At 39.2% G+C, this 27,319-nt stretch overlaps 1 protein-coding gene across 9 annotated transcripts in view; it reads left to right on the top strand.

The window, feature by feature from the left end:
• WDFY3 (WD repeat and FYVE domain containing 3) overlaps positions 1 to 27,319 on the top strand; it is a 167,688-nt gene that overhangs the window by 99,511 nt on the left and 40,858 nt on the right. For 8 of the 9 annotated variants that reach the window (XM_027725023.2, XM_039391079.1, XM_027725016.2 and 5 more), the window contains 16 exons: positions 1,550 to 1,662; positions 2,745 to 2,976; positions 4,996 to 5,096; positions 6,107 to 6,325; positions 9,865 to 10,046; positions 11,005 to 11,236; positions 12,490 to 12,650; positions 13,733 to 13,844; positions 14,277 to 14,467; positions 15,575 to 15,727; positions 18,088 to 18,161; positions 18,264 to 18,425; positions 19,877 to 19,971; positions 22,607 to 22,727; positions 23,738 to 23,955; positions 26,665 to 26,900. In XM_027725023.2, the coding sequence (XP_027580824.1) occupies positions 1,550 to 1,662; positions 2,745 to 2,976; positions 4,996 to 5,096; positions 6,107 to 6,325; positions 9,865 to 10,046; positions 11,005 to 11,236; positions 12,490 to 12,650; positions 13,733 to 13,844; positions 14,277 to 14,467; positions 15,575 to 15,727; positions 18,088 to 18,161; positions 18,264 to 18,425; positions 19,877 to 19,971; positions 22,607 to 22,727; positions 23,738 to 23,955; positions 26,665 to 26,900 (2,602 nt within the window). The remainder of the gene's footprint in view (positions 1 to 1,549; positions 1,663 to 2,744; positions 2,977 to 4,995; positions 5,097 to 6,106; positions 6,326 to 9,864; positions 10,047 to 11,004; positions 11,237 to 12,489; positions 12,651 to 13,732; positions 13,845 to 14,276; positions 14,468 to 15,574; positions 15,728 to 18,087; positions 18,162 to 18,263; positions 18,426 to 19,876; positions 19,972 to 22,606; positions 22,728 to 23,737; positions 23,956 to 26,664; positions 26,901 to 27,319) is intronic. The other variant, XM_027725017.2, reaches the window with a different exon arrangement.

Raw genomic sequence — 27,319 nt, forward strand, 5'->3', positions numbered from 1 at the left:
TAAATGGCTCGCAGTGTAAAGAGCCTAAGTGACCTGATGTGGTAGTTGATAGCATAAGATCCCATTTTGTTTCTCATCAAATAGACTGTCTTGCTTCTGTTAATCAACATGAAACCCTGGAGACATTGGTATTTGGAGAGCAGGGAGAAGTATGGAGCGGGGAGATCTGGTGTTTTTCACAGAGATTGTACTGAAGTTAAATGATTGTTTTCTTGCTGCAAATCTTGAGAGGCTATAAAAAATGCTATCCCTGGCTATGTCCTCTAGAAGAGGAAATATGAGGATAGATTTCTTGTCTTTTCTGTGCAATGCTAAATACCTCAGATTAGAAAAACTTCATGCCAGCACTTTTATTTAGAACTTTATTTCTGTGAAGGAAATGCAGGAATGCGATACAAAAGGTATCTGGGGATGCATAGCTTTAGAAGGTTTATCTTTCCGCGTAAAAGCAGGCTTGGAAAGTTTATGAGCATATTATGAATCATTTGTTAAATACTCACACAGCTGTATGATAGTTTGGATTGCTTGTTAGATTCTGGGGAGACCTTCTTGAGGCCTTTCAACATGAAAAGAAGGCTTAAAAGAATGACAGGGAGAGACTTCGTACCAGGGCCCATAGTGACAGGACCAGGGCTGAGGGCTGGATTTAGACTGAACATAAGAAAGACATTTTTTACAGTGTGATTGGTGAGAAAAAGCTTGTCCAGAGAAGCTATGAGTGCCCTATCATTGGAATTGTTCTAGGTCAGGTTGGAAGGAGCTTTGAGCAAATCAATATAAGCGAAAGCTGTCCCAGCCCACAGCAGAGTGCTTAGACTAGATGACCTTTAAAGGTCCCTTCCAATCCAAACCATCCTGTGATTCTGTGATCTCAGCTGTAATAAGGAACTTAATTGTATTATCTCCTGTGGATTGCAGGCTGGCTGACCTGCAGCCAGGACAGCTGCTCGGTTCACCTCAGTAGCACGTAGCTGTGTCAGAAGTGGTTCTGCAAGTGGACTTGCTGCTTGTCACATCACAGGACTTTGGCTTCTCTAAGCATAGATACCAATAGCCTAGGTAGCTGTATATATAGATAATATCGTTATCTATAGATGCAGATGTTGATAGCTGTGAAATCATTCCCCCAACCAAACAGGACACAGGGATAAAACAAAGCTGAGGTCACTTACTTCAGCCTGTGGTCTGCCTCTCCAAAGGAGTTCAGCTTGCTGAACATGCATCATTGAGTATCCTGATGTTCTCCTATGGGGTGCAGCAGCCTCCTACCAAGCCTTTGGAATGAAGAGAAGGAAATTAGAAACTTTATCAAAATTGTTTGATTAGTTAAAATAATGTTGACTTTTTAGACCGTGTGTTCAAACATTAAATAGTTTCAAATGGATCAAATATCTTTCTTTTAATTATGCATTGGTTTATTTTCTTACTTGAAAGTTATGTTTATTGCAAGTAATTCCTGTCTTTAAAAAAAAAAGGGGTTAGATTTGGTGCCATTATGGGCAAATAAATAGACAAAATGATTTGCTAATTTTTTTATTCTCTTTCTTAGGGAATTTTTACGCTTGGGAAATCCTTTGAATTGCGGAGCCTGGGACAAAAAGCTGTTGAAGCAGTACCGAGTGCACAAACCCAGCTCACTGAGTTTTGAACCGGAAATGAGAAGTAGGTGCTGAAGTGCTAAAAATTTGTGTAAAGAATGCTTCTCTTATATCCCCCAATTGCATACTTAGGTAAAATCTGTAGATAACCATCCATAAAAACCGAAGTTCACCCCAGCTTCCTATGAATGTGAAATCATCAGAACAGTTTGATTGGAAAAGTTCTAAAAGCAGAATGTAGTACTTTTATTTAATGTTTATCCAACAAGATGATTATCATTTCTTATTTTAAGAACAGTACTGTTAAATATGGTAGTAGTTTGCTTTTAAGTGTAGAGTAGATCCTGCATTTGTAGTTATTTAACATTATTTTTTTCTCAGATCCTTTCATGTACACATGATGTTCTAAGACCCACATTAAATCTGTGTAGTATCATCTCTCGTGGGTTCAGTAAGGTGTCAGATAAAATAGCTGCACTCTCTCCTATTGTTATCCATGAGGTGTTGAGCTTGGAAATAGCTGTTCACGTAGTATAGGAGAGTCTTGGTAAATTATAATACAAAGAAATTATTGAAAAGTTTCCAAAGCATGTGATACTTATTTCTATGTGTCAGCTTGGTCATTGTATGGCTCACTGTAACGCATAGTTAAAAATACCTTAGTAGAAATGTTTTAATTACTTGAAAAGGAACTAGGATGTATCCTAGGTGGTGTTGATTAAACATTAAATAATGACATAAATAAATTAATTAACTGAATTTGTGTTGTATCATTGTGTTCAGTACATTTTAGAAGAGGAGAGAAGAAGAGATTCACCTTATCCCTCGGCCAGAGCTTTAGTTAGTTAGCTACATTAGGGACCCTTTGCGGATGTTAGGAAATAGGATGGCCTCTTGGCTCAGTGTTTTGGCTTTACCACAAGCTTTCCATATTATATTGCACAAGATGCTCATCTTTTTGCCTGGGTTGAGCGTTTTTATAATGGAAGCAATAGTTCCCAACCCATCACCTTCTGAGAGGCTGAACTAGTTGATGGTGTTTGACAATTCAGCTCTTGCATCGGAAGCACTACGTGAAAAGTCCGAATACAGTCTGAAAAGGCCTCCCTTTTGCAATGCTGTGTTGTTTCTTGGCTTCTACTGTAGATAGCATGGTTACCTCAATGGAAGGTCTGGGTTCTGACAGCGTCTTCGGCGTGCACGAAGACAGCCACTACCGGATAAGCAAGAGCCTGCTCAAGCCAGCAGAAGGGAGCACAGTACCCCTGACGAGAGTGAAGTGTTTGGTCTCCATGACAACCCCACATGATATCAGGCTTCACGGATCATCGGTCACGCCGGCATTCATCGAGTTTGACACGTCTCTTGAAGGGTTCGGGTAAGGTCCTGCAGTGCTCTCAAATAACATGGGGCAACACTGCAATGTTGTGTTACTTTCTTTGTTTTCAAATTGTAACTTTTAGTAGACTGTTTGCAAGCAAAGAACAAATGAATTCTTTAAAGAAGAGAAAGGAATACTTCAAGTCACATAAATTCATTCTCATTCATTAATGCCTTGAGAGCAAATGCTTGCCATGTGCAAAAGTAGAAGTAGGTATGTATTTAAACATTGATAGGGCCCTCTCAGTTCTGGGTTTCACATTCCTTTTAAAACAAAGGAATGCATACGTACCCTTGAAGGATTGCTGGGATTTACGTATGACATTTGGATGGCCCAGTTGTTCTGAGACCCACCTAAAATTGCTGAAGAACTTGGATATGTGGAAGTGGGCAAATCAGAAATACAAGTGAAGCAGACAAGGCAGCTATGATGAGTTTAAATAACTGAAAAAAGTTGTATTAACTGGAGGCAGAGCCTGAGTATCATGCTTAACTCATTTTTTTCTTTTAGCACCCAGTATCACTTCTTGTTTTTCTCTCTCTAATTAAACACTTGCTGAATGAAGCACTTTATGAGGATCATGTAATATGATTTAACTTGACTGTTCAGAAGATTAAAACATTACACCATTCTTAGCGTCTGTTTAAGGAAAACATTTTGTCTTTTTTGTTACAAAAGTGGAATAGAAAACTCTGGATATTTAGGAGCTCTGCTGCTCTGCATTCTCTTCTCAGCTTTGCAAAGCAAGAATGCAACACCCATTTTACATCTAGCCTTCATATCCAATATAATCAGGGACAGACTTTTTTTTTTTATAACAAATGGTACTATAAGCTCTGTTCTACATCCTTCATAAGAAAAGAGAAAATACTTGGAACCTAAGAACAACTTAAAATAAGCTTGCAAAATGAATTGTCACTGTAATTGCTTCCAGAGATTTGTAGGTGCTGGTAATGAGTCCAAAAGTAACTCACATAATGCAGCTGTGACTTCTTGTCATTTCAGCAAGTCACCTAAGAAGGCTGCTGTAATCACTTAAAAAAAATCTAAAACTTTTTAGTTTGTTTTTAGGTGCCAAGAAGTTTCACAAAATCCACAGTTAGCGGACCCTTGCAAGTTACCTGCTTAGAGAGAACTTGCTTGTAGTACCACTGACCATGAGGAATTCACCCAGAGAACAACATTTTCAAGAGAGAGGAAGAAGTATATAATGACAACTGTAATCCAAAAGAAGATAGTAGTGACCAGAATCCTGGGTTGTTGTTACTTTGGAGATGAGTGGTCAAGTTAACTCTTTATGGAGAGAACAAAATAACTCTTAGCACTGTCAGGCAACTCAGCTACAGTATACTTAAACGGGTGTAAATGTCAACAGAGTGATGACTCTCAACAAGTGGAAGAGCCATCATCTTTCCTCCAGTAGGACTATCTATACACATTGGAAGCTGAACTGTGGGCATTCACTCCATTTTGGATAGGTTGATCACTGAAACTCTTTTAGTACCTAAGGGAGGGACTCCTTATATTGGTTTCTGTTGTGTCCACAGCATCAGTGGCTGTTGTAAGGACCAAACATTGCTAATTTGGTGAAATATGTTACTCTGAGAGCATACATCAAATAAGAACACCATAGTATGGAATTGCCAGATCTTTTGAATATTTAACTGACCTCTTAGAGAGTCCAGAAAAACTCAAAGGCTGTAGTGAGTTATGGTCGCCCACAGAGGAGCATCTTACGCAATGGAACCACATGGGCATCAGTCTCTATGCCTTTACACCAATAACATACACTGCCAGAGCTCTTCGTGCAGGAGATAATTTAGCCTCACAAAGAGGCTCTGCTGCTCACAAGGAGCAGTCTTGAGAATTCATTTCTATTTTTCATTAATACATAAAGTCATGAAGAGTGATTGTGTACTTATAATATATTTTCCTATGCTATATTTTGTTTGTATTTAACTCCACTTATATTGACTTCCATAAACTCTGGTGTGTTGCTGGTCTTCTGTTTAACAGCTGCCTGTTCTTGCCAAGTTTGGCTCCCCACAATGCACCTACAAATAATGCTGTTACAACAGGACTTGTTGACGGTGCAGTTGTTAGTGGAATTGGAACTGGTAAGTACTCAAGTATGACTGTCAGCGGTGTTTTGCATCTGATGTTTAGTTCTCTTATGTCTTTGTTAGCTGTGAAGTTGGTGTTGGACACTGTGCACTCATAATCGAGAACTTCTTGTGTCTTTTTCTGTGCGTGTGTTCCTGCCCCCAGGGCAATGAAAAGCAATATAAAATACAAACCTGTGATTGCTTTAAAACAAGGCTCTCAGCAGGCGAAATTGTAATCAGGCAAGCATATGAATAATGAACCTAGGTGCATTAAGAAAAAGCTGAGGTAGTAGTGTGAAGAGCATAGGAAACATGGAATTAATTATGATGCCGTACTTGTGACTTTATTTTGCTGAGTTCTTGACTGCATTGATTACAGGTGTAATTGCACACATCATCACAAAAATCTCATCAAAATTGTTTGCTTTTACATGTTGTTATAGGCTATTCACCCTGCAGGAACCTGGTGTGCTGTGGGATTATTTGAACATGGTCACTTACTTAAAAAAGGTGTTAAGTCTAAAAACTAAGTTGAAGGTTTACTGCAGTAAGACAGAATTAGTGGGAGCACCCTAGGAGAGATGAAATAGAGTCAGATGTTTGTGGTGGAGAGATACTCCTCAACAGAGACTTCTTCTGCAAGTCACACCTATGGAAGAGGCACCTCATCATGATATTAGCCATTTCTGAGTGCCTGATCCTTTTCCACTTTTTTAGTCTAGGGAACTGAAACTGGGTTGCTCTGAACAAACACAACTTTAGAGTTGATTTTTTTTTTTTTTTTTAGAATAGGAAGGAATAGTGGGCAATTCTTGCTTTACTTTGTTTTGAAAGAAACCCCTCTGAGCTAGCTTTATGTGGCTTTTCCTGCAAACTTGAGTCAGAAATGTAAGTAACACTGAAGTCCAGGAAGGAAAAGTTTGAGAAGGCACAGCTGGTGTCAGATATGGAAAAAGAAACGAGTAGATATCCTAAGTACTACCTACTGCAACTGTGTAATGGGCTTTCTTTTTTGATTTTAGGTGAGAGATTTTTCCCACCACCGTCTGGTTTAAGCTACTCAACTTGGTTTTGTATTGAACATTTTAGTACCCCTCCTAATAACCATCCTGTGAGACTTCTGACTGTAGTGCGTCGTGCAAACTCCTCGGAGCAGCATTACGTATGCCTTGCCATTGTCCTCTCGGCAAAGGACCGGTCACTGATTGTTTCAACTAAAGAAGAATTGCTTCAAAATTATGGTAAGAGTTGTGTCATGTCATCAGCTAATGCTGACAGTGTTATGGGGATGCTATAGCAAGTTTATTTTAAATCTGGTGTCGAGAAGAATCTTGTCTGATGTAACTTTTGTTGCAGCTTCACCAGTTCCTAGTGGGTTTTGACCATGGAAAAATGTAAAATTTGATCATTCATGTAGAAATTAGGGAGCCTTTATAATTTCCAAATAAGATGTCTGTATATAAAGAAAAAAAATTCACCAAAGTACTATATATTCATTACATTATGGTTTTGAAAGGTTTTTGCCTTTTAATTATCTTGTAGTGTTCATTTTAGACATCGTGTCTCGAGGTGCAAATTTCAACTGTCTTTGCTTTGAAGAAGTTTGGAAATAGTAAACTAATGGGTTGGGAAGGTTTTTTTCTGGATAGTCCCAGCACTGGGGGGCTGTTTGAAGGCAATCAATCATTCATTGCATGTTTTAATGCTGTGATCAGTTTTCAGAAACAGTTTGTAGCTTCATTCAGTATCTGTGACCAAAGGTGGAATTACAAGAGATGTAGTGAAGCTGGTGATGCCAGTAAATCTGCACTATCAGTGCAGTCAGGGGCTTCAGGATTAGCCATCTCCTCTCTCCTGCCTTGTCCTCCATCAGAGCCTCCAAAAGTGGTCAGTTTTGACAGGCCAGTTTACATGCTGGGCCTATGGAGGGAACTGAGAGGAGTAGGACAGCCTTCTGCATGTGTTTCAGGCTTAGCTCTTCACCAGACCAACACACTGGGTTACAAGTGGTTATCAAAAATCTGCTCCTGCTTTTTTTCTTTCCTTTTGAGTAGCAGGCACTAATAAAGAATTTATACAACTGTTGTTATTAAAAAAACCCAAAACAACACAAACAGCTGAGCGGACTGTGACCAAGAAAATAAGGAATATTTTGTAAGCAGGCATTCACATCATTAATGGCAGCAGTCTCCCTCACTAGAAGCAGGAGCTGAAAAACCCTAGTATGAAGGAGGAATTAAACCTATTAAATTACAAAGGTACTGGCAGCTTTTTCTTTCTCAGAAGACTGAATTCTTAGAAAATGAAACAAGTTTATCTTCATATTAACTGCTTTAGCCTGCAGTGGAGCTATAGATCATACGCTTTTAGTTTGTAAGCCCTTACTGTCTAACTCCTTGAAAGAGATTGGATTTGAAGAGGCTTTGTCAGAAAAGATCTGAAGATGTCCAACTAAAAGACTTGATTTTTAATTGGACCAGGATACTTTGCTTTACTTGAGTGTTACCCTGTTGTGGCTAAATCATAATTGGTGGTTTTACCATCAAGGGCTGAGCAGGTGAGTACCTGAGGAACTAAGATGACAGGCCCTCCAACACAGGGACTGGAAGTGCTGGCAGTCTGTTGTAAGAATAGATGAGGTGGTTTAAGGACTGGGTAAGCAAGAATTATTCTCAAAGATGTTTTGCTGAGAAAAGAACTTGAGATTATTTTTGTATCTGAAAGTTAGTTCCAAGTACTCTGCTTTTATCATTTTCCTTGTGCTATTTCTAAAGAAATGAGTGTTCTCTCTGTTCAGGCAGCTGTTGTGGTTAAGAGGATTAATGGTTCCTTTTCCTTCAGTATGAAAGAATGAAAAGAGATCTGAAAAGTTCCTGTTTTCTGTCAAACTATTCCCTGGGCTTTTTTTTTTTTTTTTTTTTTTTTCAATCTTTTTTTGTTGGGGGGACTTTCAAATAAAGTGTGGGTCATTCTGTTTTGTGATGGAGAGTTAATGCACCTGCAAACTGATCTTGCCCTCTGGCATGAAGTCAAAGGATGCCTTTTGGAGAAATTAAAAAACTCCGTGCTGAGGACTAAAAAGTATTTCAACAGTCAGGAGAGGAGAATTGGGCACCCATTAGTGAAAAAAGACCTGGGAAATGCTTGAAGGGTGTGGATGGGTGAATTGGGGTTGGGCGGTCAGCAGCCCCTGTGGAGGCCGGGAATGTGTTCCTGTGTCCATGTGTCTGGAAGGCTGGCATCTGTCTGCGACTCCTCTCACTGTTGGTGTGATGGTGTCCTCCGGAGCTGTCGGTGCTGTTTACCTCATCCCACAGCAGCTGGTGCTTGCCGTGACTCAGTGGCCTCTACAACCAGGGCTCCTGGAGGTGGGAAGGGAAGGACAACTCGCTGTGGTTACAGGACTGAAATGGAACAAATAAGGCATCGTGAGGTCTTTGTTTTGACTTGGGCAGAAACGTCTCAGTCCTGAGCTACCCCTTCAGTAGCAGTGCTTCAGAAAATTAATTTTCCTTAGAACTGCAAAAAGGGAACAAGAAAAACCACCGTGCTTAGGCTTGAGTTACAAGTACCCCTGGTTTGTGCTTCATGTGTGTCTTGCCAGCCAGACATCCTGTTTGTGGCTTTTATTAAGGAAAAATGTCTCAGGCTTTCAACCTCATCTTTAGCTTCACTTATGCTTTGTGATTTAGCATGATTTTGATGCAGACACTTTGAAAGGCAATCTTTTCACTTGTATTTTCTTTTATGTGTGACCTAATGGTTCAAGCAATATAGTGATAAGTTCATACTGAGTTTCTGGCCAGGTGCAGGGGATCAAGAGGAGGCTTCTGTGGGAAAAGGGCCAGTGCTGCCCCATGGCACATGTAGCTGGGTTTGACCAGCTCCACAGCATATTCCCTGCAGGACACAGCTGAGTGCAGCAACCAGGCTGGTGGTGCCTCTGGGGAAAAAAGAGTGAAACACTTCATGGTGCAAGGAATAAGGGGAAAAAATGTGAGAGAAAGCACCCTGAGGACATGAAGATGAGAGCATAAGGAGGGGAGAGGGTGTTACAGGCACTGGAGCGGAGATTCCCAGTGGGTCTTGAAAGAACCACACTGGAGCGCGTAGTGGGACCTGTGGAGGAGACCATGGTGGAGCAGGGAAAACTAGGAGGAGAATGTCTGGAAGTATGGGTATCCTTCTCTCCACAGTGTGAGAAAAGTGAAAAAAAGCTCTGTGGGTTTGGAGAGACATCTTTTTATTTCTTTGTGACTACTGCAGTAAATATAAAAACTTGTTTAGAAAAACAGCAGATCTTTCTGTGACTTGCATGGTGGCATGAGAAAGTTAGTAAATACTTGAGGAAACTAGTAATTCCAGGTGAAGTTTCAAAGGGAGGGGAGAAGGTCAAAAGTCTAAAGTCCGAACGTATCCTGAGAATTTTCTTAGAGAAGGCAAAGGAAGTGGAGATCTGTTGCTGATAATACCAAAACTGTAATGGTTTGTTAACATGCAAGTATTTCAGGATGGTCAGCCTGTCAGACTGGGACTATTTGGTCTGAATACTTTCCCAAAAAATCTGTTTTCATTCTTTCAGTTCTTGTATTTGAAAGTCTAAAGTAATACTTGTTAATTGTATGGCTTTATTCTTATATTGCTGTGTTTTTTGTTAATTACATGCTTTCAAAAAAGTTGGCTTTAATGTACTGCTGTAGTTCATATTGCATAAATTCTGATTACATATTTGTGTGTTTTAAGCTCTTACTGGTGCCCACTAACTGGTACTTTCCTTTAGTTGATGACTTCAGTGAGGAATCATCATTTTATGAAATTCTTCCATGTTGTGCCCGTTTCCGCTGCGGTGACCTCATTGTGGAAGGCCAGTGGCATCACCTAGTTCTGGTCATGAGTAAAGGCATGCTGAAGAACAGCACAGCTGCTCTCTACCTCGATGGACAGCTTGTTAACACTGTTAAGGTAATATAAATCTTTCAAACCTCATTTTTACTGCTTGGAGTGATTTTTCTCTCTCTGTGCATAGTATATGCACAAAAACCCCACAAAAAATCAAGAACAAAACAAACCAACACCATCCCCTCCCCCCCCAGCAAAAAAAAAACAAACAAACAAACTCCCCCCCCAAAAAAACCAAAAAAACATCGTTTGTCAAGTATAGGCTTTAAGGGAGAAAGCAAAACCTGGTCTGGGGTGTAAATTAGCTAATGTTACTGTACATAGGTACAACCATATGTTGTCTTTCAAAGTTTACCTTCCAGTATTCCTTTTACAGAAGGAGGACTGTAGTAACTTCTTATGCTAATAGCTGTGATACATGAGCGTGTATCTGGCCATCTGTCTTGTCATACATGACTACATTCAATAGCTGGTAACAGAATTTTTACAATGCAGATAGAAAAGGCCTATGAGATTATTATTGTCATTATATATAGACCGGGATCTTACTCATGTATTTGCTTTATGGTTTGAAAAATATTACCTAATTTAGTTCATCACGTTTGCACTTTAGCTCAAAACAGTATAATTACCAAAGGTATGTTTTCACTGGGTGAAAAAGGAGAAACAACACAACTTTGAGGTCGTCCTACTGTTTTTGCAAAAAGCAATGATAGTCATAGAGCACCATGTTTTTAGGATCAAGATACAGCCTCTTTAAGCACAGAATCCACGTATTCTCATCCTGTGTTTTCATACACAGCTTCATCTTTTGAAAGCCCCTTAGCTTCTGGTCTTTGCATTTACTTTCAGTTTAATGGTTTTCGCTGCCTATTTCAACACAGTATCAGAAGACCATATGTTACATAGCAGCTGTCTGATACATCCCCTGGTGTGCAGAAACGCTTTCCCGAGTTTCTGATCTTGTCGTCGCGGTACCCGTGCTCTCTCAGTAACTTCCCCGTGTTTCTCTCCTTTACAGCTTCACTACATTCATAGCAGTCCCAGTGGCTCTGGTTCTGCCAATCCACCTGTGGTCAGCACTGTCTATGCCTACATTGGCACCCCGCCCGCACAGCGCCAGCTCTCGTCCTTAGTGTGGCGTTTGGGCCCTACGCATTTCCTGGAGGAGGTTTTGCCTGCCCCAGGAATCAGCACCATTTATGAGCTGGGACCAAATTACGTCGGAAGCTTCCAAGCGGTATATGTACCATGTAAGTACAGTTCACGTGACAGCTGGTGACTTGGCCTGGGTGTAGTGGAATCTTTTGTGTGCAGAAGAGGTGAGAGAGTATGCAGTGGCAGAGAGGAAAAGCTATGGCTGTTCATAGGAAGAAGATTAGTAGCTGCTATTGAAGACAGTGATAGAAATCCAAATTACTGTTTTAACATGCTTCTGGTAGTTCTTGTACTGAGATATGATAGATAGAAGTGCTTGTGTTCCTCACTTCGGTTTTAAACTAGTTGGAAACGCTTAAAGCTGTCATTATTCGTACTGTATATTATATTTATCTGTAGAAAGTGAAATTAGAAAGGCATTTTAACCTGTCAGCTTCTGGTGATAACACTCATTTGCTAATCTGCAGTCTGTTCTGTACTTCAAATACAGCTGTCTTGAAATGTCATTTGTAAGGCCCAAATGGGTCAACTGAGGAAAAAAATGTTAAAAAGGGAGAGATTGTGGTGCAGCAAATAGTTTTTAAGTATTTAAACCTTTAAATATTCGTAGCTAGCAAATATGAGCAATTTTAAGTGTTCTTCTCTGAAATCGAGGGAAGTGCAACACAAAAAGATTTAAATAACCTTGTTAGATATGTGTGTTCCATAGCCCAGTTTTTGAATACGCAGACACCCAAGTGAACCATTCTTACCCAAGTGAGATTTGACAGACTTAACAAATTATGTAGACACCCAGCTTCTCTCTTTCTGTGTTAGGTGAGGATCCTTCATGCTTTTCTAATTCCATTCATGTGGTTCACCAGAGTTGCACCTTTTGACCTGACAGGAGCTGCAGAAGTGAATTTCTCTGTTGCGCCTTAAAGTGCTGAGTTTTGCATGCTTCCTCTGAGGTTGTAGACAGCTGTCAATCACAGTGCTTGCAGTGCCTCACAAGAAGCATCCACTTTCAGAGCGGTGGATAGAAAATATTAAAGATACGGTTATGTATTCTCCTTGAATCTTGCATCTTTTGTACCATCCTAAAGCGGTTTTTCTAGTAAACCATTGTAGAAAGTCTTTTCACAGGCAAAGATGCAGATGTACCCAGTACTTCTCTGCTTTTTGATTACTTTGTTTTCCTTCAGATGGGAAGTGAACAGCACTTAGGCTGGACAAGATTACATCTCAGCTATTTGTCAAATCTTTCCTCTATACTTATTCTGCAATACAAATTTCTTAAGATTTTACTCTTGAAACTGAAAAGGAAAACAGTGGTGTTACTGAAATGAACTTTTATTTTGTCTTTAAGGCAAAGATTCGAAGTCTGAAGGAATCAATCCATCTCCAATATCTTTGGTACCAGAAGAGAAGGTGTCTTTTGGTCTCTATGCACTGTCAGTTTCTTCATTTACAGTGGCAAAAATAAGGAAAGTTTACAACAAGTTGGACAGTAAAGCTATTGCCAAACAGGTATGTTGGGAAATTAGTTGGTTAATGTGCGTGACTTGTTCCTTTCTTTTAACTTCTTTGAAGACAATTTAGTCAATGCAACCAGGAACAATAATGTACTTGTCAGAAAAGTTGTCCATGATGATTGTCATGTTTGGGGGGGGAGAGAGAGGGGAGAAAGAGGAAGACTGTAACCCTAGATTTTATTCATATTCTTGAAATTACTCCTAAATTTTATACACATTCTTGGATTTACTGTTAACCATGTATCTTAGCACCTTTTGGGGGTATTTTGGTTTTTTGATGTAGATGATAGTTGTACTCCTATAGAAACACAGTTAAGATTATATTGTCGAACAATATTTCTGCTGTTGCAGATGACAGAACTGATAGCTTACTCCTCTAGCTGTGATTCAGATCTGGGAACCAGAACATTAGTTTACTTTTTCTTCAAAGTGCATTAAAAAATCAGTGAATTTTTAGTTCAAAAGAGCGTCTATGAGAAAAGGCTGAGAGACTTGGCCTGGCTCAGCCTGAAGGCTCAGGAAGACCTTATTGGCAGCCTTTCAATACCTGTGGGAGGCTTACAAGAGCAATGGAGAAAGACTTTTTACCAGGGCCTGTAGTAGTAGGACAAGGGACAGTGATTTTAAACTGGAAGAAGCTGGATTTAAATTAGGCATAAGGATGAAGCTTTTGATGATGAGGGTGGTGAGGCACTGGAAGAAATTGCCTTGAGAAGCTGTGAATGCTCAGTTCCTGGAAGTGTTTGAGGTCAAGTTGGGTGGTGCTTTGAGCAACCTGATATAGTGAAAGAGGTCCTTGCCCACAGGAGGGGGATGGAACTAAATTATTTTTAAATGTCCCTTTCAACCCAGACTCGTTCTATGGCCTGGTGGGATTGTTTTAGTAGTTAGACTCATCTTCCTTAACCTTTGAGACTGGAGATTTCTCTTAACTTCAGAGAGTATCTTAATGACTCTAGTTCTGTTTTGTTATATGTTACTCTTTATCACAGGAGGAAAATACAGAAGTTATGTCTAGATTTGCATTAAAAAAACATCTTCACTTCAGCCCCTGCTTTTTTTTCTTGTTTTCTTCAGCTGGCGATTTCTTCTCATGAAAACGCCACGCCTGTGAAGCTGCTCCATAACTCAGCAGGACATTTGAATGGACCAGCACGCTCCATTGGTGCAGCTTTGATAGGGTATTTGGGTGAGTTGAGTACTTGAGAATTATGTTCAAAAATTATTAATTACTTGTCAATAAGAACTTAGGTCTAGAAGATAAATCATGTAATTGATGAATGGTGCATTCATGTGGTATAATGGTGCATTGTTACATTTATTGAACATTTTTATATTCCATGGACATACTATTATCTTTTTATGCTGGCATAGAATGCTTGTTTCAGTTTGTATAATGTATCATTATGAAAATATATCTAATTACCTTAGGTCATAAACTATTTTCCAGTGCAATACATTTCCTTCACATCCTTTTCCGAGGTGTCATAGTTCTTCTAGTGACATTCATTTTGTAATTCAAGCAATGCTAAAATGCAAAATGCTTTCATATTTTCACAATTATTTCCTGCAGAAATTAGATTTTATTTTGCTTTAATTTATTTTCTCTGCCTATGCTTAGGAGTAAGAACATTTGTCCCCAAGCCTGTTGCCACTACACTGCAGTACATTGGTGGAGCTGCTGCTATTTTGGGACTTGTAGCCATGGCATCAGATGTAGAAGGGTTGTATGCAGCTGTGAAGGCCTTGGTCTGTGTGGTAAAGAGCAATCCACTGGCCAGCAAAGAGATGGAAAGAATCAGAGGTTATCAGGTATGTAAGAAATGTCTTAAAACAGATCACACTGATTGAATTTCACTGTCTGTCACAGCAGTTCCCATGGAAATTCCTTGTGTTGTGGTAGCCTGAGTTTCTGTTCTTAAGTTTACTGAGCTCTTGGCTAATTAGCACAGATGAGTTATTTAGGATGGCTTTTAAAGGAGAGGGGGGAAAGTGTCTTTGCCATGCCGTTGTGCACATTTAGGTGCTTTGGTGAAACTGAGCCTTCATTAACAGCACATAAGAGCACAACTGTGGTACTTAGATGGTTCTTTTTCCATGATTTGCAAACCCACCTCTGCAAGCCTAGGAGCTTCTGTCTCTATGATCTACCAGCAAGAGAGGAGGATAGGGACACATGAAGCAAACCAAACAAGTGGACTCCTAGAATCATCATTCTGAGGAGACTGCACAAACTTTATAGTTGGTGATGCTGTTTGCTTTCAAGCTGAAGACTTATTCTCCATCAGAATGGGGAAAGGGCAGTCAGTTATGCAGAAGGATTGGTTGAGTGATTTGGAAAGATCTTCACATGAGCAATGAATTTTATATTTCTCATGAAGACTGCTTTACTGAAATGGAAAGTTCTGTGGTTTGGGCAGCGCATTTACAAACCTCGTGGTGTTAATGCCTGGTATAGTTACATCAAAACATATTATTCCAAGTAGCCTGTTGCAGACCTTGGCTTACATTGACCAAACAAACTGAGACAGTGTCCTCCTTGTACCATAGTCAGTGGATCATCACATATGACCTTACATTCCACTTGTATTGACATCACCAAATAGTGTGGTTTGAGAGAGATTTTTCAACTGTGACTGACTGCCGGAGGGCTGAGAGGTGTGTGTGTGCACCTAATCCTCAGGGCCTAGATACTGTCTGCAGTGTAGAACAGGTGTTTTATGAACTGGAGGGTGTCCTGGATATGCCCCTTTTGTAGCCAGCTGTAATGCCACTTTCAAGCCCTTTTATCAAGAGTGTCAGATGTACTTTAAGGGCCTTCTAAGAAGGGATGCAGACATTCATCTCTACTCTTTGTACTTAGACAACATTGCTGCGTGCTCATTGACTGCTAATTCTTTTTCTGTTTACTTGTTCCAGTTGCTGGCAATGCTGTTAAAGAAGAAACGATCCCTTCTGAACAGCCACATCCTCCATCTGACCTTTTCCTTGGTGGGAACTGTTGATAGCGGGCATGAGACATCCATTATTCCAAATTCTGCTGCCTTCCAGGATCTGCTCTGTGATTTTGAAGTATGTAAAGCTGCACAGAGAAGTGGTGATGATGCTGGATAGTGATTACCTTAAATATTGAACAGCAGCAAACTAGGTTGTTATGCTGAGAACTTACTGTTTCTTACATAGTACAATAAAGCAGCTGAGCAACAAGATTATTGGTGACTTTTCCTGCTGAAATGGCTTGAATCACTGCAGAAGCACTGAATGGGTGCCACAGATGTTTCTGCTTCTTTGTTGTTTTAGAGGATACATTTTGTAGTTTTTGGTTCATGAACTTCTTTTAACCTTTGTGTTCTACTGCAGTACATGTATCAAGGCATGAAAGATGCACTGAAAATAACAGTAAGAGGTAAACTTTGAACATAAAACATGGTAATCATTTTATCATACATCTCCTGCAGGAGTAGTAAGGGAGTTAAAATTCTTCTTGCACAACCTATGAAATATTTAAGTGTTGTTAAACTGAGGAAAGTAGCAAAGTTGAGAAGGAAATGCTAGTGTGGTAGAGGGTGATAAACATTTCGTAGACCTTGTCCTTTAGCGTTTGCTCCTTTGGTATTATCTGTACCTAACACAGACTGAGTAAAAGAATTCTGACTCACATATACTAAAATAAATAAATAAAAATACTACTAACGCTACTAAGCTAGTTATAGATACTGACTTAATATCACAAGTCCATCTTGCACAAATGACTTTACAGACTTAACCCATTTCTTTTTTTTAGATGTCTATTTGAGGGTTTCAGAACACTCCTGGAAACGTTACGGAAGGGTCTTGTCTATGAAAAACTCTCCTGCTGCTTACTATAGCATTTATTTTAAAAAAATCAACTGGTCTTATTAAGTTTGCTTTTTCTTGACCTTAAAGGTCTTCAATGCACCCAACACCCCCACTTGTCAAAATCAACAATATGCTGTAATTGTGACACATAGATAGAGGAAATGAGCCTCGGGTTTTTTAACTTTAGTGGGGTTCTAAACCAGAGGAAATTTGTCATCCAACAAAGTTTCCTTTTTTTTTTATGTGTAATGTTAAAACTAGGTATAAGCTTGTGCTGTGTCTAAACATAGGTTTTTCAGTATCATGTGACTAGTTAATCTTTAACAAACCTTATAAGTTACAAAAATGCTTCCTTTGTCCTCAGAAATTAAACATAGACTTAATAGAAGTTACTTCATCTGCAAGAGATGATGTTTGTAGTAGATATCTTAAGTTAGGTGAACGCTTAGCAGAGTGTGAATCACAGCCCAACTGCTTCTACAGTGAGGCTGTAAATGAATTCTGCTGAAGACTACTCTTCTCTCTTTTTTTTTCCCTTTTTGTTTTCTTTCCCCCATAAAAGAACCAGCTGAGAAATTTCATCAGTGGTGTATAGTCACTCAGAAGCAACTACAAAAGATCCAATTTGTTGTTGTTTAGTTTGTGCCTGTCTCTTTTTTCCCTGAAGACCAACTGAAGAATGAATACACTTAACAGATTAAAATAAATTTAAAAATGTGCAGGCAGTAGGTCTGTGAGTCACTAAGAAGAAACTTTTTTTGGTTTAGTTGGTTTTTTTGTTTGTGGGTTGGGTTTTTTTTAAATGATTTATTTTCTTCTGCATTCAGAAATCAGTGACCCAAGCATTTCACTTAAATTGGATAAATTAGATGTTCTTACTCATGCAGAACAGGGAAATTAAAAGATTTGTTCTCATAATTTTAGATTATAAGATTAGAAGAAAAGCAAAAGCTAGGAACATTTTTATTTAAGCCAGTTTTATACACCAGAGCACAAGTATTAATTATGCTTTGTTCAATAGCAAGTCAATTTTAAGATTGGCAGCTGTAACTGAGCTTTCTGGCTTTTACATCTTTTATTTCTTCTATTGATTGAACAATCGATTTTCTTTTGTTTTGTTTTGTTGGTTGGTTTGGGTTTTTTTTGCTAGAGAATCTAAATAATTTAACTGCAGGAAATACTGGGCAAAAAAAATCAAAATCAGGGAAGACCTTGAGTTTAATCTAGGCAGAAGATAGTAAGTTAATTTTACAAAGACAAAAATCTTCAGTTAAGCCAAATAAACTTAACACAGCGTGTCACATCAGCCTTGTAAACCCCAATAACTGCTTTGCACCATCTGCTTAAAGAGGTGTTCCAGATAATTGTGTAACTTTTTGTCTAGAACTCTTTAGAAGTCTTCAGCATAATACACTGACAAAGAATATAATATGTTTGGAAGTGTGCATTTTTTTATGGACAGGTAAATAGTCGTGTACAGGAACAATTTTAATCTCTTCAAGCCTTTCATAACCTTTGGTACGTTAATGTCCTTTTTTATTCTACAAGTCAGTTTGTGTACCCAACACATCATTGTTTATTCTGTATTTCAGGTCTGGCTTCATGCACCCTATGAGCTTCATCTGTCATTATTTGAGCACTTCATTGAACTTCTCACTGAGTCAAGGTATGAGCCAATGCAAACCTGGTAATGGGACTTACAGGATTAGGTAATATGTAGAGGATGCCCCAATTTTAAATTGCCACCTCCTTTCTTTCCTTCTTCCAGCGAAGCAGCAAAGAACGCAAAGTTAATGAGGGAATTCCAGCTCATCCCAAGACTGCTCCTGACTCTTCGAGACATGTCTCTGTCCCAGCCCACTATTGCTGCAATTAGTAATGTGCTGAGCTTTTTGCTTCAAGGCTTCCCTAGCAGCTATGACTTACTCAGGTATCCCACACCTGTGATAGTTCTGTCATTCTTGTTTTTATTATGTTAATGATCTCTGTCAAAAATACTTAATGGTCATATGGCCATGGAGTGTGTAACATGGAATGCTCATGAACTGATTTTTTTTTTTTTTTTGCTTCTCGAAGAACTAGACTGAACTAGACATAGCCAGTATGTTAAAGCCTTGATTTGCATATTATTTTCAGTTTGTATCTGATCAAGTATGACTGGATTATCAAACTGGCCTAATGTTCTACAGGTGAGAAGGTAAAGGTGCTGAATTGCAGCTCCCTTGGTCATGTGAAGCACTGAGCACTTCTCTTAAATACCATTATTGAATATTGAATATTATTAATATTACTTGAGATGAGCTATAATGATACTTCAGGTTAAAGTGCAGTTTTAATTACTATCCTGAGTGAAAGGTTTAGTTCGTTTAGTTCCAGATTTTTTCTTAATCATCACGGTATAAAAAAATATTTAAGACTGTCAGATACGTTACCATTAATTCAGACTGATGGAAATTACACCAATTATTGCAATTCATACATACAGGAGTATTTGAAATGCTTTAAAATTAGTTGAACTCCTTGATAACGTGATTTTTCTCATCTCCCATTTCATTATAAAGAACATGGATAAAATACTGCAGGGCTTGGGAGTTCTTTGCATGCGAATGGTCATGTTTTCAGCTTCTCACTTTAAGTACAATTAAAGGTGTGAGAAGCCTCAACCTGAACATCTGACCTGTCTTTGTTTTAATTATACAGAAGAAAAAAATTATTCAAGAATATAACCATTGATTTTAAGCTTAAATGGTTACAGAACAAATTGTAGGATGCCTGTCTGAATTTTCCTTGTTTTCCTTCCTGGAAATAAAAAATGAAAAATATTGCATAACTTGGGAAAAGTTACACTGGCTAGGGATCATTTCAGGTTAGTTGCAGCAGAAAGGGGAATATATTGCATCTCCTTTCTTTGAGTACATCAACGTCTTGTCATGGAAAACCATGACCTTGTGTTACATAACCTCAAGCTATAGACATAAATGTTATTCCAGAGCTGAGTAACCACTGTAATAATTGATGTAATAATTGTTCATCTGTAAAGGGTTGAGAATAATGTTTTTGTTCTCCTCTCTTTAACTTGAGGTGTTCATTTTACTAGGACTTGGTGATATCTCTGTTTCCTTTCTTGAATCTTAGCATTTTCTGGGTCCCTTACCTGCAGACTTGTCTGCAAAGATTCCATTAATTACAACAAGTTAATTTGTGTTTTGGCTAGTTACTTTGATTAGAGACGATTTTCCTCAATCTTTAGATGTGAGAAAGCTGACATTTCGGGATATCACCCTGTCACTAGTGTCACAGTTTTATATTTAAGGTGAATTATTGATAGATGAGAGTGCATCTGTCATACCCGTGAATGATGTTTTTTCTCTATATGTCAAGGTTTGGACAGTTCATCTCTTCCACTTTACCTACGTTTGCAGTCTGTGAGAAGTTTGTGGTCATGGAAATAAACAATGAAGAAAAACTTGACAGTGGTAAGTGTTGACATCACTTAGAAGCAGTAGAATAAAAATACTTTGTGATCTCTTCTGTGCTTGAACACATGAAACATAGAAATAGTGCCATTAGCAATGTCATAATTTTGTTATAACCTGGCTGCCCGTTAGTACTGGTACTTTGATTTTCAGTATTGAGTGCAAAGCAGAGGAAAACCTGTTCAGCTTTCTTTTGTTTCCTTCATATAACACTGTATAGTTTTGTTCTCTTTCCTCCACTTGCTCCTTCAAATCAGCTGTGCATCTCTGCTTCTTTGTGAGGAAAGGGAAAAAAAAGGCAACTCTTTACTAGGTGCATCTTCCCTCCAGGTGTAGAAGAAGTGAAAGAATTAACTAAGACAGCCTAGTTATTTTTCTTAGGAAAAAAAAAAATGTTACTGTCCTTCAATAATTTTTATATTGAATTGTTTTGAGACCATTTCTAGCCTTGTTTTCCTTAAGATAAAAGGCTTATGCAGTTACATTTTCCATCAGTCTCCCTGAACAGAAATGTTTTAGTCCCACAGTGAATGTCACCCAAATAACTAGAAGGAGTACCTAAAGATCCTATGTTTCTGCATCTCTTGGGAATATACTGGTGAGCAGGGACAAGTGAGAGATAAGTATTTCTGCTGTAAAGTTAGTTTTATTATCTGGTTTCCTGAAGAACAAGGTTTAGGCAGACTGCACTTTCTGGAGAGGGACTTTCCACAAGGGCATGTAGTGATGAGGCGAGGGGGAATGGCTTTAAACTGAAAGTAGGTTTAGACTAGATATTAGGAACTAATTCTTTACTGTCAGGTGGTGAGGCACTGGAACAGGTTGCCCAGAGAAGTTGTGGATGCCCCATCCTTGGAAGTGTTCAAGGCCAGGTTGGGTGGATAGAGCAACCTGCTCTACTGAAAGGTGTCCCTACCTATAGCAGAGGAGTTTGGAACTAGATGATTTTTAAAGCTCCCTTTCAACCCAAACCATTCTGTGGTCCAGTGAGATTCATCATTATTCCGCTGTGCCTCACCTCTTCCTTCTCAATACCTTGCTTTTTGTGGTCTCAAAGATGATTAAATTTGAGCTTTTTAGTAAAAAAGAGGCTGTGGGTATTGGAGAGAGATCCAGATTGATGTTCTCACTACAGGCCAGCCATGAAGGCCAATGGGATCTTGTCCTGTATCAAAAATAGCGTGGCCAGCAGGAGCAGGGAAGTGATCCTTCCCCTGTACTCTGCGTTGGTGAGGCCACACCTTGAGTATTGTGTTCAGTTCTGGGCCCCTCAGTTCAGGAAGGAGATTGAGGTGCTGGAGCGGGTCCAGAGAAGAGCAACAAGGCTGGTGAAGGGACTGGAGCATAAGTCCTATGGGGAGAGGCTGAGGGAGCTGGGGTTGTTTAGCCTGGAGAAGAGGAGGCTCAGAGGTGACCTCATCACCGTCTATAACTACCTGAAGGGAAGTTCTAGCCAGGTGGGGGTTGGTCTCTTCTCTCAGGCACTCAGCACTAGGACAAGGGGGCACGGGCTTAAGCTCCGCCAGGGGAAATTTAAGTTGGATATCAGGAGAAAATTCTTTACAGAGAGAGTAATCAGGCATTGGAATGGGCTGCCCAGAGAGGTGGTGGATTCACCATCCCTGGAGATTTTTAAACGCAGATTGGACGTGGCACTGAGTGCCGTGACCTAGTAAATGGACTGGATTTGGACCAAGGGTTGGACTCGATGATCTCGGAGGTCTTTTCCAACCCAATCGATTCTATGATTCTATTCTATGATTTTTTTTTCCCCAGGCTAACCACAGCCTGAGCTGGTTTTTTACCTGTCTAGGGGACTGAAGAACCTTGGGGAGAAATTCAGGATGTGGCAGGAATAGAGAGAGATGCTTTTGAGGCAGAAGACAAGAAATTTTTAGGCTAGTGGTGTTCACCAGTTCTTCTGTTTTTCTGTCATAGAAGATGCTTGGTGTTTACATCTTGTGTACAAAGCCTTGGCTCAGAAAGTATCCATTTATCTGTCTTTATTTTTGCTCATATTGCCTCAAGTTGTGATTTTATTGATTTTAAATAATGTAAAAACATGGCCCTCCTCTGATAGTATAAGGTACAGGAAGAGGGATTTGCAAAATAACTGTAAAGCTAGTCCTGAGCTGCATGGATTGGCTTGGCTGCAGTGTGTTTTTCAACTGATGATGAGCTTGGGGATCTGTTAAAAGAAATGGCAACTAATTTTTGTCTCCATTTCTTAGATTCGGAGGGATTTGGGAAGTATCAGGATTCCTACCCCTCACCCCCACCAACCTAGCTTTCAAAATGCTAAATGTGCATTTAGTTACCGTGTTACGCAGTTTTGAGAGAAGGGAGGGGAATGTGAAGGGGTGGTATTTGATTGAGTTTGTATATCTGCCTGCCAGGAGTGACTACTTCAGTTTAGATTATTGTCTGAGGAGTTGTGATTACCTTTTACCTGTTCTTCAAACTGCCCAAACTGTGTGTGACAGTGGTAACGGGGCACCAAACATTTCTCAACGGTGTATGTGTACTTAGTACACCTTCCTTTGCTTATGGATGGAATTTATGAATAGTCTTAAAATGCCCAAGTTCCAAAAACCTAATTTTGTTTTTATTTTTGGGGTTTTTTTTTAATATTTAGGAACAGAGGATGATTTTGGAGGACTTGTTTCAGCTAATCTTATTCTGCTACGGAACAGACTTTTAGATATCCTTCTGAAGCTTCTATATACATCTAAAGAAAAGACAACTGTTAATTTGCAGTAAGTACAAAAAAACCCTTGAGGTAGAGAAAGGTTATAGTTTTTTATTTCAAGGGTGAGAATTACACAGCCCCCATTTGATTCACTGAATTACCTTTAAGTATGCTAGTAGAGATGGAATACATGATTCATAATGCTGTTTTCTCATAACTTCATGTGTGGCTATAGAGAAAATAAAATCTGTCAAAGAGAAAACTTGTGTTTTTAGAGAAGTGGGGTAATCAGCTTCTCATTTGGCTGAGATCAAATGGCTCCAGCAGGGGTTATTGTTAGGATCATTGACCGTAGAATGCCCCTTAGTTACTTAAAATTGCATGTGAGGGAAGAATAATACTGTAGTTTTATGAGGCCATAGAGTCATATGGCAAGATGGAGAAGAGACATTGAATCACTCATGTTAAACCTTGACAAAATACAGCTTTCAACCCAGTAGCCTGTCTGGAGTCTGTTGATGGCATTTTGTGAATGTATGGCATCTGTAGATTATGTAGGGATTGATGGACACACAACCCAAACCTGTTTAAGCTTTTAAGGAATAGTGCTTTAAAAAAAGGGAAAAAACCCCATGTATTTTCAGATATTTCCAAGCAACTCTTCCCTTAATAAAACCAAACAAACAACATTCCTTCACTTTTTTTAATACCGGTTTATTAAGAAGACTTGTGAAAACTTCCTGTATGGCTTAACAAAAAGTTTCCAGTTCAGAATTCCATATTCGTTATCACAAGCAACAGTTGGAGAAATATCATGCAATGGAATAGTCCCAGGAGCTGTAATTAGTTTTTCCTTTCTTCTAAATAAATACAACTTACCTGTTCCATCTAACAAGATTCAACGAGTGACATTCGTGTTTGTAGCAAACTTACCTAAGAATTCATTTAACTCTTTGATAGATCTGAATTTGCTCTTGAAGTTTGCCCTGCACTGGAGGACATTGTTTTTTGCTGTCTAGTAGGAAACTAAATGCTGTAAAATGTGACTTTTTTTTTTTTTAAACTCTCTTTACTTAGGGCTTGTGAAGAACTGGTCAAGACACTGGGTTTTGATTGGATTATGATGTTTATGGAAGAACATCTGCATTCCACCACAGTCACAGCAGCCATGCGAATTCTTGTGGTCCTGTTGAGTAATCAGTCCATCCTTATCAAGTTTAAGGAGGGTCTCAGTGGTGGAGGCTGGCTCGATCAGACGGATTCTGTCCTGACCAATAAAATTGGTACTGTGCTAGGTATGCATCTCAGCTCCTCAGAATTTAGGGATTACTGGGAGCGTCTGTGCTCATGTGTTGAGGGAGGGGGGTTATTGTATGAATGCTGTCTGGGAGGTGCATCCTTTCTGTTACTGTCTGTGCCACAATCAGATGCTTCTGCTCCTCGTTTTTCTTACAACTAAGAGTTAAGATTTCCTAGGCAAAAGGGAGAGGTTTTACAAAACTGCCCTCCAGTTGACATTGCACAGATGTCATTGTAGTTCATCTGCACAAAGCCTGTGTAGCCAGTTGTTTTTTTCTGTTACCATCATGGTCAGGTTAAATATGTCCCATGGGCAGGCACATCTAAGCTATAGATGAAAAGGTAGTATAGCATAGGACCTTATGTACACAACTAACAGAGATCCAGTAAAATTTACTTATTTGTTTACTTTTATTAGTTAGAGCATCGTGTGATGCTGAACTGCTTTGTCTACTGAGTTCTGTGCCAATCAGATTTACCAGTTTGGGCTTTTATCTTGGGAATTTCTGTGTTTGTGGTATCATCTCAAAGTTTCTTTCCCTCTCCTATGTTCATCCATACGCAAACATGCTCTCTGTGTTATTAAAGACTTTTTTTGCAGGTTCTTAAAGCCTTACTTATCAGGGTTATCAGACCTCTCAGTTACCCCATGTGACCTAGAATGAAGTGTATAACACTTCAGTCTACAGGACCCATTTTGAGCATCTCTCAACTGTCTGAAATGCATCTCCAAATGTCTGAAGTAATGGATGTCAGTTCTTTGGAGACAGGTGTAGAGGCAATTTCCCATAGACCTGGGTTTTTTTTCAGTCCAAATAAGATGGAATGTTTTAGATGAATGTCCGTTCAGGCCCTGGTGCAAACCCACTGATTGATGTTAAAGGGGAGTCTTTCAGGAGCTTGAGTAGCCTTTAGACCAGGGCACTTGTATCACAGTAGTTTCAACTTAAAGCTATTCCTAAAATAACTGTACAAGGAGCCACCTCTCTATTGCAGCAGTGTATGATCTGTTTCTGTGCCAAAGGCTTTTCTGAATTGGTTTATTATAAGGAAATAATTGTGAAGTGTTGTTGAAAGTGATCTTACTTCAGGAAGAGGGCTCTTCCTGAAATGAAAGTATAAAAATATTTAAAAAAAAAAATAATTTTCTGCTTTGTCTCTTTGATAGGTTTCAAAGTATGCCATCTTGTTGTTTTTTTGCATAAATAAAACTCTCCGTTAAGTTTGTATGTTTACAGTTTCCCATAATATATCCCTTGGGATATTCAGCTAGGAGCATGGGATGGTTCTTTCCATTAATAATGATTTGCATTAATAATTAGGAAGATTAAGGAAAACAGCATTTCTGAAGCCATATAACACATGCAAATATTTATTATCATAAAAAGCACCTGTTGTTTGACTAATTTTGATTAATGTTCTGTGTTTTGTTTAAGAAACAATTTTTGCACAAGCATTTCCCTTGCATGATTGTGCCTAAAAACTTGAAAACCACTGGTATTTTAGGCAATACACTGTTGTTTATTCGGTGTCTGCTTTAAGCATCCAATAACATAAACACTTTCTTCAGTCACAAAATCTCTCTAAATAAGCTTTTGATATACAATCACATTTGAAGAGCATTTGTAGAGTTTTCCTATTTTTCTTATTATAGTATCACTTTATTGAATCCAAGCTAGACTAAAATATCCAAACAGATATTTTTAAACTTGTGTCTCATCAACTGATAGTGACAGATTATCTAATTTTTGTACCCTGTGTTTTTTAATAAGACGGAACATATTGGCTCCAAAATTTCTCATGAGGTGAAATACGAGCCGTTTTTGTTGAAAGTTACTGACGGAATTCCCTCAAATTTGTAGCACAGATTTCACTGGTCTGATTCCTGATAGATGTTTTCTGTTTAAAAAGTCAATTTCCGGTGGAAAGTGTATCTGTATTTGAGTCTCAGAAAAACAACCTGACCTCTGGCAATGTCAGAAGAATGGCTCACTCTGCTGATGTGGAAGCTGAACTGTCTTCCTGCCTTCTTCTTTACTTGAAAATAAGAGCTTCTGCCATCCTGATGTTTTGGTGGTTTTTTTTTCATTAAAGAGGAAATTCAAATACCTAGGTAGAAGTGGGGTCACAAAAGGTGGCTCTGGCAGCACTTAAATTAAACAAAATAAGAGCACTTAGTACTTAATACCAGCTGATTAATCATTAACAAAACATCTGAAATAAGATGCCCCTGAGACATCTTTGGAGAAAAATTAGCTGCCCATAGACTTAAATGGGCCATGGAATTGCTGCTTGGTAATATAAATCTGTAACTGAGATTAAGGTGATAACTTCCCTCTCAGCCAGCAAAATATCTTTTTTCAGAAGCTTGGGTGTTTCAGAAGTCAGAAATTGTGGACACAGCCAGAAAATGGATCCATGTATTATAAGCAGTAGCATTGGGCAGTCTGTATGGAGCAGTGTCATCTATGTGGTACTGGAAGGCTATAATTTCCTTTTTTTTTTTTTTTTAATTGTTTAAAAAAAGTGGACATCTGAAGCAGAATGGTGTCATAGGTGTGTGACAGTCTGTATGCACACATTCATTTTTTACAGCATCAGTTTCTGAGGAGGCACCCTCTCAAGTTCACTGCATGGGTAAGAGTGATCTTCACAGGCAATTCCCTGTTAACATTGTTGTCTTTGTGTGTTGTTGTTCATCTTAGGGTTCAATGTGGGCAGGAGTGCTGGCGGCAGATCAACGGTCCGGGAGATCAACCGGGATGCTTGTCACTTCCCAGGCTTTCCTGTTCTGCAGTCCCTTCTCCCGAAGCACACTAATGTACCTGCGCTCTATTTCCTTCTCATGGCCCTTTTCCTGCAGCAGCCAGTCACTGAACTGCCTGAAAACCTGCAGGTCAGTGCACCTGTCATCAGCAGCCAGTGTAATCAGGGTTGCCAGGTAGGGATTATCTAGTAAGATGTAAATGTAGTTCTGTCTGTCATGAAAGAAAATAACGGATTAACCAGACCCCCTCCTTCTTCTCTGCAGCTGACTCAGTCAGGGTGTGCTGTTTAGTGCTGAGCTGTCTGGGGTGGGAGGACAGGGTACCCTGGGGGTATGTGGAAGCCAGGCTGTTATGGCTTAGCCATCATTTTGGTCCATTTCAGGGTCAAATGAGAACCAGATCCCTAGTTCAATCTGATGTGGTGTAGGCATTGAAGGGAACATAATTTTTTGCTTGCTTTCTTTGGTTGTGGGGTTTTTTTGTGGGTTTTAAGAAGTAGGGAGTTGTTGTGTTAAAGAGGGTTCACAAGGTTACAGACAAAACAAGATAGCTTTTATTTCAAAAAGTTTCTGTGGTTTTTTGGGGGAGGCAA

Source organism: Pipra filicauda, unplaced genomic scaffold (assembly GCF_003945595.2).
Source record: "Pipra filicauda isolate LSUMZ 115617 unplaced genomic scaffold, ASM394559v2 scaffold8_size5757611_pilon, whole genome shotgun sequence".
NCBI lineage: Eukaryota > Metazoa > Chordata > Aves > Passeriformes > Pipridae > Pipra > Pipra filicauda.